Here is a 21082-nt window from a genome sequence, read left to right as displayed (position 1 = left end):
TAATTCTAGTAGCTCAGAAGAGGAAGAGATCACTCCCAGCTAAAGTTTTCAGGGAAACATTTATATAAAAGCTTGGTTTTATGGGACAAGAGAGGCAACACAGTATGAATAAATGTACAAGGCATACTTGGGGGCAGTGGTAGAGTAAACTTGTTTGAAATAGTTTATGTAGTTTATACTAATTGATAATAATTATCCCTTTGGGTGCTTTTTAAATACATAGATTAGCAAGTCTTTGGATTAGAAATTTTGATTAATAGGTCTAAGTAAAGGTGCAGAAATCAGTGTTTTTAAACAAGCATTTCAGGTGATTAAGTTCAGGAAAATTCTGGAAATACGTAACTGTAGAGAAAATAATGGCAGATCAAGTTGGAATAGGAAGTAGGTGCCAGATTATGTGGGGTTTAAATGTAAGGTGAAGGAGCTTAGAATGTTGTTACTGAATATGGGGAATATTTAAGATTTAGAAGTCTGTGATCCCCTTCTGGTTTCTACACTGGAAATGGTGCCAGTATCATGAATGTAGATAACATAAGTTAATAGCTGTTGCCTTATTTACATTGGAAGAACTGTCACGATTACCTGAACTCTGCAAAAATACGTAGTTGCAGGAATGAGACTTTTAACTTCATAGCTCAGACAAGGGCCAGTGTAAATCAAGTGCATTGATTCTTCAGTTTGTCCCCATTCTAGTCTGTAATCAATGATTTCAGCACCATTACATACAGGAATCTGAAAGATGCAACAAACAGATATTGATTCTTTCTGTTAGTGTTCACTTACTAGATACTGTGGAAAGTTACATGTTCCTTTCGATTTCATGGTATGAAATAGACAAGTGTAGAAATAATTAAACATAAGACAGAAAGCTATAATTAATATTAAAAGGCTCAAATAAAATTAAGATAAAGGATTGACTAATCCCACATATTTGATGAATTACTATTCTTAATTTATTAACATTATTTTCAAATGAGTTACTTAAAAATGAGCAAACTTAGATATATTGATGCTGCTTAATATTGCTATTGATCAGTGGAATCAAACACAAACACCAGTACTCTGGCTTTTGCACAGTGATGCAATCAGACATGTCATTTATTATTATCAGATTAAAGCTTTAGTGTCAATGCCAAAAACCCTCTGCTAGAGTCTGGGGAAAAAGGGAAGAAAAATTCAAAGGTATTTAGTTGACTTCATAACTAGTCCAAATCTTATCTTTTGAGCTTGATTAGTTTGATTGGGAAGATATTCACATGAATATAAAAATTGTTATTTTCAAAAGTTTCATTACCTCATAGTCACATTTCTTATGTGTCATACTATAGAGTTACGTACAAATACTACCAGAGATTTCCTAATGAAGCTTTTCAAAAAATCTTAAGTTCTATAAATTGATTTAATTTTATTATGTCTTATTTTGATTTTAAAAATTTAATTTGTTACCTATTGATTGTCTGTTTGGTTTTCCAAGTTTATTATCTTTCATTATAGGATCTGGAAAGCAGGGTTACCATAGTCTTAGCCTTCCTAATAGCACTACTATCAGGTCTAGCACTAGTGTGTTCTAGAATCATGGTCAAAATTTATGGAACCCTAATCTAAAGTCTGACTTCTTAGGATGTTCTAGACTTTCAAAAAACTTTCTAAACCAATTATTGTGCTTTTATATCACCAAAGATAATAAAAATAAATTGATAACATACTCCCCAACTAATAACAACACAGGTTGAACCTTTGCAGGTAAGCACAGGTGTACCACATTGAGAAGGAGGGCTTGGGCCTGGCATAGTTTCACAGCTCGTTGAATGAGATCCAAACTACAAATAAACATAAACAAACAAATAAGCAAACACACAAATTATTGTGTAGGCATGGTCACTCCCCACCTTGACAGGAAGTAGAAGCATATATTCATCCAAAGTGAAATGAACTAAAAATGAATTAACTGAAAAATATAATTACCCCATCTCTATTTACTCACTGTGCATCTTGCTTCAGAGCCAGAGTTCTCTTGTGTGTCATCTTGGTTCTCTTTTGCCTTTTTGGCATATGTAAGTGCTTCAGAGCTTCTATTAGGAGGAGGATTGTCTAAAAATATGTAAAATAAACAAATTTTTTTCATGTAATTTTAAGGATGCTTCTTTAAAATAATACAAAATAAGAAGACTGTGAAAACAAAGTAACAGAATTCTAATTATATTAATTTATGCCAATTAACTTTTTAATTTAATTTCCAGATTTTAAGAAATTTTATAATTTCAATTAAAAAGAAATCATTTCCTAAACATTATTTGATTTTGTAGCACAAGAAAACCATTTGCTCTGCTTTAATAACATTTAATATATAAAAAGCAGAGGTTATAAAACAAGAAATTTAGGTCAGTCATTCAAATCATACAAGAAGCCTCACCACATTGGATGCTGTTTTCTTTGGACTTGGCTTTACCATTTGATGGTGGAGGACAGCAAGATGAAGGAGAGAGGGTAGGTGTTTGAATAGTCAATGTATCTGAAGGCTAAGAAAAATACAAAATACCTTATGACTATAACGACTTCAAGTTCAGTTTTGTAAAACATTGAGTAATATAATATAATACAGTTCATATGATACAGTAATATGATACAATTCTCAATTTAAAAACTTTTCTCTTTCTCTTTCCTCACCTGGCTTTGGCCTATGGGCGAAGTGCAAAAGACTCTCAGTTTATATGTAGTACCAGGTTGCAGGTGATCATATAGAAATTCCCTCATGGTTCCATTGTAGATTATGTTCCAGAAATTTACTGAAAGGATAAAAGCAAATTTATCCAATTTATTTATAAGTAACTTATAAGTTTTATGAGTTCTTGTTGTTATCTCATGTATATACTAAGTAATAACCATTTTGAAAATTAGCTGTGGTCCAATTACCTACTTAAAATAGTCAACTATTTATATTCCCTGTAGAATTAATCATAAAATCATAAATGATTAATAAGTAAACATGATTTGTGACCAAAAACTGGAGAAATCCAGGTAAGTTCTGGGGTTTAGTTAATAGTATTGTACTAATGCCAGTTTCCGGTTTTGATAATTGCATGGTGGTTATATAAGATATTAGTGTTAAGAGGAGCTTAGTGAAGGTTATACATGGAAATTCTGTATACTAATTTTGCAGCTTCTAGGAAAATCTAAAATTATTTCAAAATGAAAACAAAAGTCATGATGCCTTACCATCCAAATTTTCATTAACTTCTAAACTGTAACTTGAAATATATGTTCCACCATTATCTTTGGGTGGTTCTGAAAAAAGAAATAAAATTATTCTTGAACAAACTTAAAAGTCTTTCAGTGGAATGTTATCTCATATAGTAAAATTTTTTTCACAGGGGAGGAAAATACAAACATGAAACTTAATAGGATATTAATATTCAGATATTAACAAAGATGATAAAAACAATCCAAGTTACATGGATTATGTACTTGGAATATTAGATATGAAGCATTTAATTAATATTTTAAAGTTCTTTGGAAGAGACTGAAATGTTAAGTATACATATCTTAAAGTTGACTTTGTCAGTCTAGAGGCAAAATTTGTATAAATATAATTTCTTGTCAACTTAACATTTACCATTGATGTATTCTTCTAATAGTGGCCCCTATATTAGATATAGTCTTACTTGGAATAACCATAATTTAAAGGCCCATATAAAGTTCAGTAATTTGTTCATTCATGAGTTAATAAGATAGCAATAGAGAACTAGAAAAAACAATACAGTTTACAACTAAACTAACTTATATGGTGAACTATTTCATATACAAATGATTAAGAGAATATTTTGTAAAGCTAGGGGCAATTAGATTTCTTCTCAATAGTTAATAGTAAGGCAGTGGGGGTGAATTTTAAATACAAAAAAAAATTACTTACCCCATCCAATTTTTACTCTGTGTGCATGGATCTTTCCCTTTATATATGGTTTTTTAGGGGGTCCAGGGTTATCTGGACAGGTAGTATATTTTACTTCTCCACTGGGGTTACTCCTTCCCTCCATATTGTAGGCAAAGATCTGTTTAAAAGAGAATACCTTGTTTGACCACTAGAAATAAATGTGTGATTTGAAAATGTGTATAGGTTGCAAATAATATAAAGCAAGTTACTTGACTGAAAATTTTTGAGAACTAAATGCAAAATAAGGTTTAATTTCAACCAAAATAGACACATTTTTATCTCTAGTGAAGAGCATAATTTTATATTAAAATGTAAAAGAAATTTATAAATTATAGCCACATACCCTGAACTTGTATGTAGTACTTCTCTGAAGATTTTTTATAGTGCATGAAAGATCTTCTCCATTGTATTTAGGTTTAAAGCCCAACCCCTAGAAATGAAAGAGTGTACTTAGGAATCAGGCAGGCCTGGGTTTAAGTTCCAACTTTAACTTATTTTCCATCTGGGTGGTCCCGAGCAAGTCCCTTAATCAATCTGAACCTCAGTTTCTCTATATAAAAATGGAGATAATTTTTACTTTAAAGGGCTCCAATTTTAAGAATGTAATGAGATGATGTATATGAAAGCACTTAGCATATTACTTACACAGAGCACTTCTTGTTAGTTGCTTTATTTAAAATATGGCAAAATATACATAACTAAATTTATAGCTGCTTTTTAAGTTGACTAGCCTATTCAGTTTAGACTTGAAAGTTCAGAATGGAATGATACGGTTCACCCACTCACATCAGAATACCAGGGAGATGAGGAAAGGGCTTGCCCTAGTAGAAGTATGCAGAGGATCTGTGTGACCAGACAAGGTTGGTGGGGATAGACCCAAAGCTGAAGAACTAACACACTTCTCTGAGTCTCTCTATTCTGTTGTTATGGCTGCTACTGCTTCTAGCTAATTTACAGGGACTTGGGTACCTTCAGATCTCCCTGTGCAGGCTTGCCTAACCTTGTTTCTGCATTGGTCCCATCCAAAACACAGAGACTAAAGAATCATGCAGTTTGAGAATAAATTAAATTAATCAAAGTTTTTTTTCAGTGTAAAATGCATATAAAATGTACCTAAGACTAAAGTTGAAGATTAAAACATATGAAAAGAAAACTTACAGATCCTGCTTCTTCCATTTCTAGTACATAAGTAAGGCTATCATTTAGGTTTGTGTTAGTTGGGGCACACCACTCTAGTGACAAAGTACAGATTCCTGCTTCTTTTAGCTTAGGTGGCAAAGGAGTTGGAGGCATATTTCCTGATGTATAGAAGACTACTATTTCACTGAAATCACTGAAAAATAAATCGAGATGGAAAAATTAGTTTCAGGTTCTTATTGAAGCATAGACTTTTAAATATTGCAATAATTCAGTATACCTCAAGCCAAAGTTATTTTTGGCAGCTAATCTGAATGAATATTTTGTAGAAGCATTCAGTTTAAGGATCTTATGCTGTTTCATGGTACCAGTATAGCAACTTTTGAAGTCTTCACCTTTGCCCTTAATAATATACAAAAAAATTAGAATATTATAAAATGCTACAAATAACAAAAATTCATAATGTTAATAATAATTTACGTTCAAATGTTTTTAAAAATAAAACTGTTTACCTCATCCCATTCCAAAAGGAAGCCATTTATTTTGGAACCATTATCATTGGAACCCTAAAAATATCAGGAAGATAAGATTATGATAGGCTCTTTTCCCACAGTGTTTATATATATATGTGTGTATAAGGAGATATAAAATTAAAGTGATAGAAATTATTGTAAAATTAATCTTTTATTTTTGAAGCAATCCAGATTTTAAAATTAAAATGAAATTTTTACAGTCTATAAGATATGCCCAAATTATGTTTTGTTGTGTCTTTCAAATTTTATGAAAAGAAGAAAGTCCTTAAGTAAATTGAAAGGTAGACTTATTGGTAGCTACAATTATAAATAAATTAGGTTGTAAAAATTGACACTTCAACTTTTAATAATTATTGAAATTCCGATTGACATTTCCCAATTTACTTGATGCTTGATATAGACAGAGGAGAAAGATGATTATGGAGAAGGAAAAGTGCTAGGGAAATACGTCAGATTAGGCGTGCATAATTTCATATTTAAAATTCAAGACAAAGTAGAAAGAATGTTTTTAAATTAAAAAAAATATGTTGAAGAGGTTTTGGCAGTAAAATTCTTACTTTCCACTGTAAATTCAGGCTGCTCTTGGATCGGTTAATCAGTTTGGGTGCAAGTGGAGGGTCTGGTTCGCAACCTGGAGTTGTGAAGCTAACCACTTCAGACACGGTTTTGTGTGCTGAGCCTCTTATGGCTGTAATTCTAAAAATGTAATGACAATTGTAAGCTTTCAAATATATATCTTAACATATGTATTAAATTGCATACTAGAGTTTCCAGATATATTTCTTAAAAGTTAATTATAAAAAAATTTTCTAATAGCACAAAGCTGAATCATTGCAGTCAGTGGCTCCCAAATCACCCTTTCACCTGCTCTAAATGAAAGAAAGTGAACTAATGCTGGATTTGGAGAGGTTGCTTTGAAGCTTGAAGGAAAAGCCACTGCTAGCAAGTATAGCAAGGCTGACTGCAAGAATCATAAGTAATGAACTGAGACAGACTGGGGAATCTGGCTGGCTACAGTGTAGGAGGAGAATGTGTAGGATGGAGTTCTTACCTTACAAAATAGGCCATGGATGGTTGTAGCTCAAGTAGAGTAAATGTAAGTCCATCACCACTGTGAAGATAACCTTTGTTTATAACAGATCTTATACATATTTAATATCTAAGTAACATTCCTAATCTTATATAATCAACTCATAAACTAAGAAGCACAATTCTCCCTGAAGTTTAGATAATTTTATATTGATGCAAAAAATTATATTAATAATTCAAAATTCTTCATTGGCATGCCAAATTGATACAGCTTTAAGAAATGAAACTTCATCATTTTACCACTGCAACTTCTTCACACTGTAATAATACAGATTTGTTTTTAGCTTATTTTAAATAGCATTGATATGAAAAGGCTCAGAGACAACACCATACATCATGCAATTTATTTGTTCAGTCACAAAGAGCAATCTTTCTTAAGTGGGCACCTGTCTGCTACAGTGGATAGAGTAGCTGTGCTCCCACACATCTTCTTGAGCTAGCAGTCATAAGTACCTAGCTGTACACTACCACCTCAAGTAGCTCCTTCAGGCTCTAAACCCTGAAATATCTTCCAAAAAGAGCTAAAAGATTGTTACTTCTAAGCGAAGGCTGATACGTCTAAGCAAAGGCCACTCAAGGTTGCAGAGTGATCAGAGGTATAGATAGGCAAGCATATCTTTGTAAAAAACAACTTTTGTGAAATACATAACACCAGAAAAAGACCACTCTGTAAATTAAAGCAAAACTTTATAAATAGCTATTCATCACATTTTACATCTTCTCACCTCTCTACCCAATATAAAAGATTGTATATTGTAATTCTTAAATTTAAAATTTCTAGCTGCCAATTATAAAAGAAATAAAACTTTACATAATAACTAATTACATTCAGATTTTCACTTTGAATCTGAATAAAGATGACAAATTCTGCAAATAAACTTTAAGGTGTGTTATGATTTTTAAACTGCTATGGAGATCCAGGTCTCTGACTTATTTCTTGTTTAGTTTGGTGGGCAAAGGAATTTCTTTTTCTTCCCTACTTGGAATTTCCTTCTCACTGTGATTCTCCTCTCAGCATGCTCTTTTTCAGATTGTATGTCCCTATCCAGTCAAGAATCTGTTTTAAATAGTTGGTTATGCTCTTGCTGTGTCCTGCACTATATCTTTCCTAGTCCTGGTTCTATATTCTGAGCACATTCCTAAAATCATCCTGTTACTACTATCATAGCTCAATTTTGTAACTAGCTCATGTAATTAAATTCTCAGGAGATCCCAAGTCTTAAATTTCCATTGAAATGTAAATATCTCGCTTGTATACCCAATGGCCTGCCATCCTGTGATACTTACTGCTTCCCTAAAGTGACCTAAGAGAGAAAAAGATAAGGAAGAATTGGAGGGAACCTATTCTTCTCCTAGTCTAAACTTGTCAAATAGAAAAGCTGTAAACCAAGAGAGGGGACCAGTTGTTACTTAAGGTCCCTCTTAGCTCTAACATGATTCAGTGAATTTCGTGACTGACCTTGCAACTTACCACCACTATCTCTGTAGAAAATTGCATTCAAAGATTGGAAAAAATTACAGAAGAATCTTTAGGACTCAGCCCAGATATAAGTTGAGGTCTACATGTTTAGATAGACTATTTGAATCGAATAAGAAATATGAGATGATTAAAAAGAAAGGCTTACGTGTACACATTTTTATATTTTCCATTTTTACTGCTCTTGGATAGTGCCAATTCAAATGTTACAGGAGATTTAGTATGATCACATTTCTCAGAGCCATGCAGTTCCCATGAAATAACAGCAGATCTTGTTTGAATATCGGAAACCTAAAATAAATAACAAAAATTCAAGTAGGATACTTAAAATTTATAATTGGTAATTTATGCTGTAATCTTGCCCTAGGTTTCGTTTGATGCTAAGTATATCCTCATATTAGTTACTTAAATACTGTGATTAAACAATGAGCCATTAATATTATCTTTAGCAATGACACATTGGATCTTTATATATTGAATGGCTAAAGGAGATTATGAAATTTTAACCAGGTAAGGGCTTCAAATTATAACTGTACTAGAGAAAAATGTCAGTGAATTTGCATGTTTTAGAGTGATAAAGTAAATTAAAAGAAATACTTAAATATTCATTTTAGTTACTTACTACAGGTTTCTTGATGTTGAAACAGCATGACTTTCCATGTTCTGTTCTGCATTCTAAAAGTAAAAGAAAAAAGCACCTCAAACAAAATATTACATTGGCAAAAACAAAATAAGCTGTATCTATTTTACAATTAGAAATACATCATCAAGAAAACTAAACACCTAGTAGCAATTTACATTGAAAGTTTTAAAAGAAAAGAGCAGTCAAAGTGTACATTATTAAACAAACTCAAGAGATGAAAAATGTCCCCAATTTAAGTAAAATCATGTGAACTTTTTAGGACTATAATTTGGAATGTTTCACTGACAGGCAACCACAAAGTATTATGTGGCATGCACAAAAGATACCTGGCACACTTTGCATGAAGATGGACATTTCTGCATGACTTAAAAAGGCATTCTAATTGTGGTCTCATTAAGAATTTAGAGATAGGGGTACAAAAAAGACAAGAGGAAATGGAAGCAGAAAATGGCACGTAAATTTTAAAATGCGCCGAGGTTCCTAAACATTACGATGCTGTTCATTGGAAACAAAAACAAACTCCTGACCTTACCTTTTTCTGCTTCATTTGATGATGGGCTCTTGCTTTGTTTTCCACTTGGTTTTTGCTTGATATCTCCATTTCTTCTAGCCTTCTGTTTCTTTCTATGACTAATCTCAACATGAACATTGACAGTATTGGAAGTGCTAGCAGCATGGGAAGTACTGAGAGCATCATCGGTTGCAGAAGTGTTGGGAACACTTTCAGAGATGGGAGTGTTGGGAACATTGTCAGAAGTGGAAGAGCTTAGAGTACTGTCAGAAGTGGAAGTCTTGGCATAATTCATGCTAGAAAGGCTCAGGACACTATCAATGGTGGAAGGGTGCACAGCAGTGTCTGTAGTGGTACTAGGAACATGGTCAGTGGAAGAATTGCTGGGCGTATTATCAGTGATGTAAGTGCTTGGAGGGTTGTCAACAGTGTAAGTACTGGAGGTATTGTCAGCAGTGTGAATGTTCAGATCATTGTTCACAGTGTAGGTACTTGGAGCATTATTCACAGTGCAGGTACTTGGAGCATTGTCCACAGTGTAGGTACCTGGAGCATTGTCCACAGTGTAGGTACCTGGAGCATTGTCCACAGTGTAGGTACCTGGAGCATTGTCCACAGTGTAGGTACTAGCATTGTCCACAGTGTAGGTGGTTGGAGCATTGTCCACAGTGTAGGTGGTTGGAGCATTGTCCACAGTGTAGGTGGTTGGAGCATTGTCCACAGTGTAGGTACCTGGAGCATTGTCCACAGTGTAGGTACTTGGAGCATTGTCCACAGTGTCGGTGGTTGGAGCATTGTCTACAGTGTAGGTACTTGGCGCATTGTCCACAGTGTAGATTGGAGCATTGTCTACAGTGTAGGTACCTGGAGCATTGTCCACAGTGTAGGTACCTGGAGCATTGTCCACAGTGTAGGTGGTTGGAGCATTGTCCACAGTGTAGGTGGTTGGAGCATTGTCTACAGTGTAGGTACTTGGAGCATTGTCCACAGTGTAGATTGGAGCATTGTCCACAGTGTAGGTACCTGGAGCATTGTCCACAGTGTAGGTACTTGGAGCATTGTCCATAGTGTAGGTACTTGGAGCATTGTCCACAGTGTAGGTTGGAGCATTGTCCACAGTGTAGGTACCTGGAGCACTGTCCACAGTGTAGGTACCTGGAGCACTGTCCACAGTGTAGGTACCTGGAGCATTGTCCACACTGTAGGTACCTGGAGCACTGTCCACAGTGTAGGTACCTGGAGCATTGTCCACAGTGTAGGTACTTGGAGCATTGTCTATAGTGTAGGTACCTGGAGCATTGTCCACAGTGTAGGTACTTGGAGCATTGTCTATAGTGTAGGTACTTGGAGCATTGTCTACAGTGTAGGTACTTGGAACATTGTCCACAGTGTAGGTATTTGGAGCATTGTCTATAGTGTAGGTACTTGGAGCATTGTCTATAGTGTAGGTACTTGGAGCATTGTCTACAGTGTAGGTACTTGGAACATTGTCCACAGTGTAGGTACTTGGAGCATTGTCTATAGTGTAGGTGCTTGGAGCATTGTCTATAGTGTAGGTACTTGGAGCATTGTCTACAGTGTAGGTACTTGGAACATTGTCCACAGTGTAAGTGCTCAAAGTATTGTCCACAGGGTAGGTGCATGGAGCACTATCCACAGTGTAGGTGCCCAAAGTATTGTCTACAGTGTAGGTACTTGGAGCATTGTCTACAGTGTAGGTACTTGGAACATTGTCCACAGTGTAAGTGCTCAAAGTATTGTCCACAGGGTAGGTGCATGGAGCACTATCCACAGTGTAGGTGCCCAAAGTATTGTCTACAGTGTAGGTGCTTGGAGCATAGTCCACAGTGTAAATACTTGGAGTATCAGAGATACTGGAAAAATCATTAGTTTTGTTCACAAGCAAAGAAGTGTTGTTAACCATATAGCTATTCCTATGTCCACCAACTTGGAGTTCTCTCAGTTTTTTCTTCATATGTTCTCCTATTTTAGTAGCCCTTTCATCAAATTGGTTATAATTTGTTCTTCCATGGGAATAGGTTTCTAAAAGAGACAATGGAATACCGTTTAATAATTTTAATAATTTTATATCTCAAGGTCTTTTTAATATTTTTTTCAAACCAACAAAACACCAAAAAGCCATGCTTTACTTTAAAAATTTTTTCCTACTTTGCTTTAATACAGATATGAGATATGTGTGTATGTATTTATAATGTATTGATATGTATAGAAAGAAAAACATGAACAAATATAGATAGTGTTTTCCTAGGGAGTAACTATACTTCTAAATTTTAAGGTCATAAGATGATTATAATATTGACCCTTCAAGTGTCTTTTATATTCTCACTGTATAGCATTAATAACCAAAACATTTTTTAAATGATTTTTCCAATATGATTTAATAAACTCAGTGAGTAAAAATAAATAGCATAAATCACATGCTATATGAAAGTACAAAAAATTTAAAGAAAATTCTGTTTATGAGCATTTTACCTAAAACACAAACCAGTACTTATCATCATCAATCTTAACATACATGTATGAAATATTATACATTCATGGAAATTACTATCTTCTTTTTTCATTTTAATAATTGCCCAAAGCTGTTAATTTTAACAAAATAAAAATACTTCCTATTTAAGAAAATTATATAATACCATGATGCTCAGGGTATATAAATGTTGCTGCTGGTGGTGGCAGTGGTGGTGGTGGTGGTAGTGGTGGTGGTGGTGGCAGCAGCTGCTCTGGCACAGGCTCTTGGATGTAAGGTGGTGGAAATTCCCCTTGAGCTGGGGGATACATCAGTTGAGGGGCTTGTGGATACATAGGTGAAGCTGGTGTGATGAAGTATGATATTTGCGGTATAGTAGCAGGCATGGTTGTGTAGTAGTCAATTGTTTGAGGCACAACAATGATTTTGCGAATCCCATTTTCTTCTACTACCTAAAATGGAAGACAGAGTCATATAAAAATATTAGAATCCATAAATCCAGCATTTTTCCTAATAAGTTTTAGATTTACATCCTGTGCTCTTAATTTAGAAAACCTAAAGGATCAAAAATCAACAATCAAGTGAAACTATATCAAGCAGGAGGCAAGGTAATTCTTCCTTTTTCCCATATGTATAGCTTTCAAAAAGGTAATTTTTGACAATGGATAATATATTGACATGGTTCAAAACCATAAAGTATAAAAAAGTATACATGAAAAGTTTCCCTCCTAACCCTTATCTGCTCAGTGTCCCCCAGTGGATAACTACTGCTTTTAGTTTATGAGTCTTTCCAGAAGTTCTTTATGCCAATACAAACAAATAATAATATTCTTATTTTTCCTCCTTTTTATTACATAAAGGTAGAATTATTTATACTACTCTGTACCTTATTTTTCACCCTTAGCAATATATCTTGAAGATCTTTCTATATCAGTACATAGAGCTTCCCCATTTTCTTACGCAGCTGAATAGTGCTTCATCATATGGGTTTATTACACAGTCCCCCATTGACAAGCACATAGATTGTTTCCAGTCTTTTGTGGTTATAAACAATATTGTAATGAATAATCTTGTACCTTTATTATCCCAGATTTATGAAAATATATTTTTATGATAAATTTCTCAAAGTAGAAATGCTAGGTGAAAGGGTATATACATTTGTATTTTTGTTAGATATTGCCTCAATAGCTAATTCCATTTAGAACCAAACCGTATCGTATTGACTTATTTAGTGTGTGTTCTTGATGTTTATAGTTGTGCAATAGAAAAAGACATATTCTCAAGTATAAAACTTCTGAGGCCATGGAATATTTTATTAACCTCTATAGGAGCCATACCTCCTTGCCCATTTTAGGTGCTTGATAAATATTTGAGAAAATTTTAAAAAGTGCCCTTTGTAGTCTGGCAACTGAGAATGAAATACGACTGAACTGAAAATAATAAGTAATTTTAGGGACTAAAGCCCACACATTATCAGAAGACATTACTGTAGCAATTGTAATAGATAATTAAGATTGATTAAAATACAGAAAAACAAAAAACAATGGAGGATTAATGAATATGAAAAGACATGAATTCATTAAATGAATAAGGCAGTCCAAGGGAAGGAAGTTTGTTTAAACATCACTGAAATTGCTTTTTAGCAATGATAACATTAAAGTGAATAAAATAAATAGTATTCTAGAAGTTCTCTTATCATAGTAACACAACGAAAACTATAAATGATAACTTAATGCTAAACACTAAATAAAACCACACTAGTATACCTGAGACATGTAACCAGGAGGAAGGTATATTGGGGGCAAAGTGCCACTTGGTGACATCAGAGGTACATCTGCAGGTCCTAAAAGAGAATTATTATTAATAAATTTTTTAATAACTTTAAAGTCCATTTAACTTTGCACAGTGAAAACCAGCTCCAAGGTTTAACAATAGCCAGCCATTTTTATAAATGTATGTTGTTTAGTTGCAAAGGAGACTAGGTAAGCATGTAGATGAATCAGTGCAAATTAATCACAACGAGGAAAAATAACCAAGACACATAATAGAGATGGGGTAAAATTTATATTATAAAAATGTTGGCAAATTTTATTGCTAATAAAAATTAACTATAAGCCTCCCAGTATAATTGTACTTTACTTACCTGTTTTTTTCTCACCCCAAATAGTTATACATTGAGAATAGAAGTCTTACTCTGTACTATAAAATATATTTCTTATAGTGATGTTACATAATAAAAATTAAATAAATTTTCATTTTAAGGCTTTTCACCAATAATACATAGTAAAGTGAAATAGTTTTTAGAAAATAGCATATTATAGAGAAGGGCCCAATGCTACTTTTATACTAGGTATTCTTACACCTTAAATGTAGGATTGCATAGGAACTAAAAATACAACACAGAATGGAGACTTTTATGTCATCACTTTTATTTATCTGAAGTTATTATAATTAATGTTTAGTTCTAAAAATATATGTGGCTTTCAAGTCCTAGAATGGTAATTTACTTTTAATAATGGGGAAAAATAATAAATATGGGTTCACAATAAACTTTATATAGCAGCCATATGTAATCCATTGCTAAGTTGTAATGTTTTAAGAAATTTTGAGACACAGTACAAAATCACTTAGTTTACAAAATAACTGGCATAAAGACAGAAATAATCATTACTTTGAAATAAATCTTATATGAATTAAATATTAATTTTATATTACTACTGAAGCAATTCTATATTATACCTTTGCTATATATGTATGTACATGTATATATACATGTATAGGAGAAATTATTTATAATTTTCCCTATACATTTATATATAAAATTATTTATATATAAATAATTTTCCCCCTCCTGTACATTGTTCTATATTAAATGTTTAGTATAGTGCTGGAAAATGCTAGGCACTAAAGAAATACTTTTTCAATATGTGAATGGATATAAAGAAGAAGCCATGTGGAGAATGGTAAGAGGGGCAGAGACACAAAATGGATTGGTCCTATACTAACGTCGGGTAGTGAAAAATCAGGAGGGATATTTTGGCTGCGGAGAGCCCCTCTTAGGACTGAGGGGGTCCCTGCCCCACACTGGGTTCCCCAGCTCAGAGCACCAGTGCCAGGAAGAGGAGTCTCCACAACATCTGGCTGTGAAAATCAGCAGGGATTCTGCCCAGGTGAGACAGAGAGCTGCTGTAGACCCAGGCAGTCCTCTTAAAGGGCCCATGCACAGTTACTCACTGATGGATTCCCTTGCTCTGAGCTCATGAGCTGCATGCGGCAGCAGCTTGAAAAGTGCTAGGAACGTATGGGGAGGAAGTGAGTTGTCTGGCTTCAGGGTGAAGGCAGGAGGGGCAGCTCTGGCTGGGACAGAAGGATTGGCAGACACCATTGTTCCCTTGCTGACCCTTCCCCCCACTCATCAAACTGGCTGACACTGTTCACCCCACCCTGGTGATCCCTGAAAACCTGCCCCACCCAACTGGTTCACAGCCCTGAACCTCTTTCAGCAGCTATTCCTCACAAGCATCCAGCCTTGGCCTGAGGCAGACTTCCCTAAAATCTTTGAAAGATCCAAAACCCCAAACAAGCAGCAGCTGGCCTCACTTCTTGTACTTCTTGCTAAATGGCCCTCAGCCTGGCACAAGTGGCAGCCGGCCTCGGTTCACAGCATATCCTCTCCTAGGTGCCTCCAAGCCTAGCACAGGCAGCTACCAACTGCAGACCACTTTGTAGCTCCTAGCAGGTAGCTCGAGCTGGGCACAGGCAGCAGTTGATGTGGGCCTGCACCAGAGCCCATCCCAAGAGGCCATGAAACCAATTCATATGGTGACCACACCAGAGCACCATCCAATTAGCTCGACAAATGACACACCAAAAGGGTAGAATCAGCAGAGCCCTGCTACAGTTTATCCCACTCTGTGGGGTCACCCCCCATACATCAGCTCATTCACTATAGTCATGGCCATTTCTCACAGGCAGTCAGCCTGAGAGTCAGTCCTACCCACTGATGTGCCAATAGGAATCAAGGCTTAACTATGACAGGAGGACACACACAACCCATATAAGGGACACACCTGCAGCACCCAGCTCAGGTGACCAGGAAGACTGCACCACCAGGCCCCATAGGACACCTACTACGTAAGGCCACCTTGACAAGACTGGGAGATGTAGCAGATATACCTAACAAAACACAGGGAAGCAGCCAAAATGAAAAGATAAACATGTCCTAAATGAAAGAACAGAACAAAACTCCATAAAAAGACTAAACAAAATGGAGACAAGCAATCAAACAGATACAGAGTTCAAAACACTGGTTATAAGGATGTTCAATGGACTTAGGGGAAAAGTATATGAACTCACTGAGAACTTACACAAAGATAGAAACCATAAAAAAGAACCAGTAAGAAATGAAGAATACATTTGAAATGAATACATTAGATGGAATCAATATCAGATTATATGACACAGAAGATCAAACCAGTGATTTGGAAGACAAGGTAGTAAAAAACACCGAATTGGAACAGCAAAAAGAAAAAATCCAAAAAACAATGAAAATAGTTTAAGGGGCCTCTGGGATATATCAAGCATGCAAACATTCACATCATAGGGATACCCGAAGGAGAAGGGAGAAAGATAAAGGAATTGAAAACCTATTTGAAGAAATAGTGACAGAAAACTTCCTTAACCTGGTGAAGGAAATAGACATACAAGTCCAGGAAGCTTGACATGTCCCAAACAGGATGAACCCAAAGAAGCCCACACCTAGACACATCTTAATTAAAATTCCAAAAGTTAAAGACCAAGAGATTCTTAAAAGCAAAAGAAAAGCAATTAGTTACCTACAAGGGCGCTCCCATAAGACTGATTTCTCCATATTAATTTTGCAGGCCAGAAGGGACTGGCATGAAATATTCAAAGTGATGAAAAGCAAGGACCCACAACCAAGATTACCAGCAAAGTTATCATTTAGAATTGAAGGACAAATAAAGAGCTTCCCAGACAAGAAAAAGCTAACGGAATTCATCAACACCAAAACAGTATTTAAAAAATGTTAAAGGTAATTCTTGAAGAAGAAAATTATAAAAAATATGAATGATAAAATGATAATAACTACATATCTATCGATAATCACTTTAAATGTAAATGGATCGAAAACTCTAATCAAAAGACCAGGGTGACAGAATGGATAAGAAAACAAGACCCTTACATATGCTGCCTACAAGAAACCCACTTCAGATCTAGACACGCACAGACTAAAAGTAAAGGGATGGAAAAAGATATTTCGTGGAAATGAAAACAAAAAGCTGGGTAGCAGGACTTACACCATACAAAATATACTTTAAAACAAAGACTATAACGAGACAAAGAAGTACCCAGTAATTCTACTTCTGGGTGTTTATCCGAAGAAACCCGAAATATTAATTCAAAAAGACAGATGCATTTATATGTTCACTGCAGCATTATTTACAATAGTTGAGATGTGGAAGCAACCTAAGTGTCTATCAATAGACGAATGGATAAAGAAGTGGTAGATATATACAATGGAAGATTACTCAACCATAAAAAGAATGAAATCTTGTCATCTGCAACAACGTAGATAGACCTAGAGAGTATTATGCTAAGTGAAATAAATCAGAAAGATAAATACCACATGACTTCACTTATATGTGGAATTTAAAAGAACAAAATAAATGAACAAGCAAAACAAAAATATTCATAGATACAGAGAACATTTTGATGGTTGCCAGATGGGAGGGGAGTTGGGGGAATGGGTGAAAAGGGGGAAAGGATTAAGAAGTACAAATAGGCAGTTACAGAAATCACAGTGATGTAAAGTACAACATAGGGAACATAGTCAATAATATTGTAATAACTATGGTGTCAGGTTGGTACTAGACTTATTGAGAAGATCACTTTGTAAGTTATATAGATGTCCAGCCATTATGCTGTACATGTAAAACTAATATTGAATGTCGATGCTAATGGAAAATTAAAAAAAAAGTAAAAAATAAAAATAAAAAAAGGAAAAATGAATGAATGAACTGTCTGAGGACCTCAGCAGTCATCTCCTATAGGAGAATAGTCTAAAACTAATAGTGTCTGTCGATATCTTCAAAATCTGGACTTTTTGAAATGGAATTCTTGAATTAATTTTTGATTTTTAAAAGTACCTTATATGAAGTTCTCTAGTAAGACTAGCAAGACTAGCAAGATGGCCAGCTGCTGCTTGTTCTATTGATACTATGCTCTATGAGAAATATATAAATTCAAGAGCATTCAATCTGGCTCAAACAGGAAAGGATATTAGTGGAAGAGATTACTAGTAAAGTCATTTCACACTAATATTTAAATTTACTCTTTAATATCAAACAACATACATTTAATTATACTGACCTTGAATATTTTGAATGTTCCCATCATCAGACTTGATGGTGAGGGTCTCCCCAGGGTTAACTTGCACCAATATAATCTAGAAATAAACCATTTTTGATGACGTACTTTTTTGTTAATTTATGAAAAATCATTATTGTCCTTTTGAAAAACACTGAGACTCACTACTTATTGAGGACATGTGATGCTCAAGGAGAAGAGTACAATTGGATCAATGAGCACTTAGAACAAATTCAATACTCCTAAGTAAGAACAGGTCCTCCCCAAACCAAGTAAAACCTAATATAGTAAGGTTGTAGAAAATAGGTGCTTTGAGATGGAAAAACCAACCCCTCCCATTAAAAAAACCTGCAAAAAATGAAAAAAGCTTATCTGAAGGTAAAATTCATACATACTTGTTGTATCCAGTATTGAGGACAAGAATTCCATCTGGTATATCTCTTGGGATGAGTCATCATTTGTGAATAATTAGTAGTATACTGTGTTCCAACAGTGGTGTTCAGATGATAATTTTCCATCTAGGAAAAAAAAAACATTTTTAATTTCAATAAGGTCATTTTATCTCAGTTCCTTTTGACATAATGCCAAACAAAATTATAAGCTAGAAGCACAGTATTTGCTCGTTTTTAAGCTCCAAAGAAAAGTTAAGTGACTTTTTCACATTACATATGTAGATAAAAATTTTCTTGAATAGCTTATTTTAAATGTGTAAACACTAAATCTAAACTACACTCTATTTCTTTCTTGAGACCAATCCTATAAGTAGAAGTCATTGCTACTCAGAATGATACTTTTAAATATTAGAAATTTGAACTCACATCTATGAATGAATATGAAAAAACTTTAGTCTGCATTAGAGCAGACTAAAGTTTTAAAACCATTCATCAGAAGAAACTGGGGGTAGTATAAACTTTAAGATACAACACCAAGACTTTTGAGTCAATCAAGGGAGGCTGAAAAAGCAGCTAAGTCAACACAAAAGGAGGTTCTATGTAGCCTAAGCTAATGTTAAATGTCTCAAGCAAGTTTAAAAGGCATACAAGAAAGATAAATTGATGTTGGTGAAAAGACAAAACTTCTAAACTAAGTGACCAATCATAAAAAGTGACAGTTTTTCTAAATAAAAGCTAATACTGAATTTAAGAAAAATCTGACCAGTTATGATAGAAAAAAATACAAAACAAATCTACCCTTACCTGATACATGGGATTCCCACTGATAACTGGAGCTATAGGAGTTATTTCAGTAAGAGTAGGTGTAAGCCCATGTTCAGTCATGTCTAAAAAGATTGGCTTTCACAATAAATTATGTTTCTAAAAAGAAAATGAATTCTTAGATTAATCAAATGAAGTCAAAGTAGTGATTTTTAAAAGACAAAACCTGATATAATATTCCTGAGAAAAAAGCCATCATAAATACTTTTTCTCTCTAGAAATGTTTACTTAAATGAAATTGCTTTACATATTTCAAAATAATCATCGGTTTTCATAAATTAACAAACATAAAATTTGGAGTCAAGAGTTTTAACTTGTTCACTCTATACTCATAAAGACAAAGATAGCTTCATTTCACAGTGTGAAGAATGGTTTAAACAAGTCACTGGTCATTTGATCCACTCAGATTAAATTAAATTAATTTCTAATCTGTGATGTTACCTGCTAAATAAGATTGCATATTGCTTAGGAGGCTGTAAGAATTAACTAGATGCTTTTATAATGTTAACATAGATATCTACCTTAACTCTTTCAGATACTAAAACCAAAATATCTTAAACATAATCTAAAGCTTCAAACCCAAACTGTTAAAATACTTTTCAGGTTTAAATACTTCATGTGTAGATGGCACCAAGTGACGAGATATGGTCTGCTAGTCCAGATCCTTGATTCCATAAACACTTGGACAAAAATCAGAAAGAAAATAATGACTTTTTTGAAGATGGAGAAGAGGATACTCAAGAGGGAACCTCTTGGAGCTAGGCAAACCCTGCAAATGAAGTGTACTGCTGTGGTTCTACATCTCTGTGGTAACGATGATGCAAAGGAATGTTCACTATGTCATAATTCTAGTCACTGCTTACATCATTTCCTTACAAAGTTTTAGATGTAGTCTGAAGAGACTTTTTACTTATGAATAACTGCTTTTCATTAGTGAAAGACAGTTTTTTAAAAAAACTGTTGGGAGTCATAAAGAAATATAGAGTGCATCTAGTAAGAAATGTGTATGTTCTCTTAGGGATGTAGGAAATAGTTGCAAACAATGTTTTTTTTTTTTTTAAATATCTACTCAACAGTGAAAAGTACATTAGGCTAATTTAAATCTCTTGTATCACCACAAAATTTGTTTCATTCATGACAAAAGTCATTGCTTTCTAGCTCAATGTAATGACTGGATTAATCAAGATTTTATTTTTTTTAGATTTCCTAATTATTCTATTTAATTTTATTTACTTGATTTGATAGACTTTTAAAGTAAAAACATTCATTTTTAAACTGAAGTTCATTGAAGCATTCACTGAAAGGTTATTTATATCCATAGTCAGCAGTAAAATATTTTAATTTTATTAATAACCCTTGAATATATATTTTCCCTTTTTTGAATAAACTATCTTTTAGAATAGTATTAGATTTACAGAAAAGTTTCAGAAATAATACAGAGGGAATTCTCATATATATCATACCAAATTTCCCCTATTAAAAACATATTAGTATGACATTTGCTATAATTAATGATACAATAGATTATTAGATGTTAACTGAAGTCCATACTTCATTTATTTCTTTAGATCTTGCCTAATGTCATTTTAATTTTTTAAATTTAAATATTATTGACTATATTTCCTATGCTATACATTACATCCCTATGACTTATTTTATAACTGAAAAT

At 34.0% G+C, this 21082-nt stretch overlaps 1 protein-coding gene across 1 annotated transcript in view; it reads right to left on the bottom strand.

The window, feature by feature from the left end:
- LOC105308890 (fibronectin type III domain containing protein 3C1-like) overlaps positions 1-21082 on the bottom strand; it is a 43017-nt gene extending 21935 nt beyond the window's left edge. The window contains exons 1-21 of the mRNA XM_011384952.2: positions 19396-21082; positions 18595-18717; positions 18203-18278; positions 13579-13655; positions 11979-12264; positions 9343-11364; positions 8790-8842; positions 8316-8458; positions 6653-6712; positions 6159-6297; positions 5581-5634; positions 5349-5470; positions 5090-5264; positions 4275-4361; positions 3911-4049; positions 3217-3285; positions 2668-2786; positions 2414-2519; positions 1985-2091; positions 1707-1820; positions 583-732 (exon numbers count right to left, since the gene is read on the bottom strand). Of these exons, the coding sequence (XP_011383254.2) occupies positions 583-732; positions 1707-1820; positions 1985-2091; positions 2414-2519; positions 2668-2786; positions 3217-3285; positions 3911-4049; positions 4275-4361; positions 5090-5264; positions 5349-5470; positions 5581-5634; positions 6159-6297; positions 6653-6712; positions 8316-8458; positions 8790-8842; positions 9343-11364; positions 11979-12264; positions 13579-13655; positions 18203-18278; positions 18595-18717; positions 19396-19476 (4302 nt within the window). The 5' untranslated portion in view covers positions 19477-21082. The remainder of the gene's footprint in view (positions 1-582; positions 733-1706; positions 1821-1984; positions 2092-2413; positions 2520-2667; positions 2787-3216; positions 3286-3910; positions 4050-4274; positions 4362-5089; positions 5265-5348; positions 5471-5580; positions 5635-6158; positions 6298-6652; positions 6713-8315; positions 8459-8789; positions 8843-9342; positions 11365-11978; positions 12265-13578; positions 13656-18202; positions 18279-18594; positions 18718-19395) is intronic.

This window comes from Pteropus vampyrus, unplaced genomic scaffold (genome assembly GCF_000151845.1).
Source record: "Pteropus vampyrus isolate Shadow unplaced genomic scaffold, Pvam_2.0 Scaffold635, whole genome shotgun sequence".
Lineage (NCBI taxonomy): Eukaryota > Metazoa > Chordata > Mammalia > Chiroptera > Pteropodidae > Pteropus > Pteropus vampyrus.
This window is presented reverse-complemented; position numbering and strand designations above follow the sequence as displayed.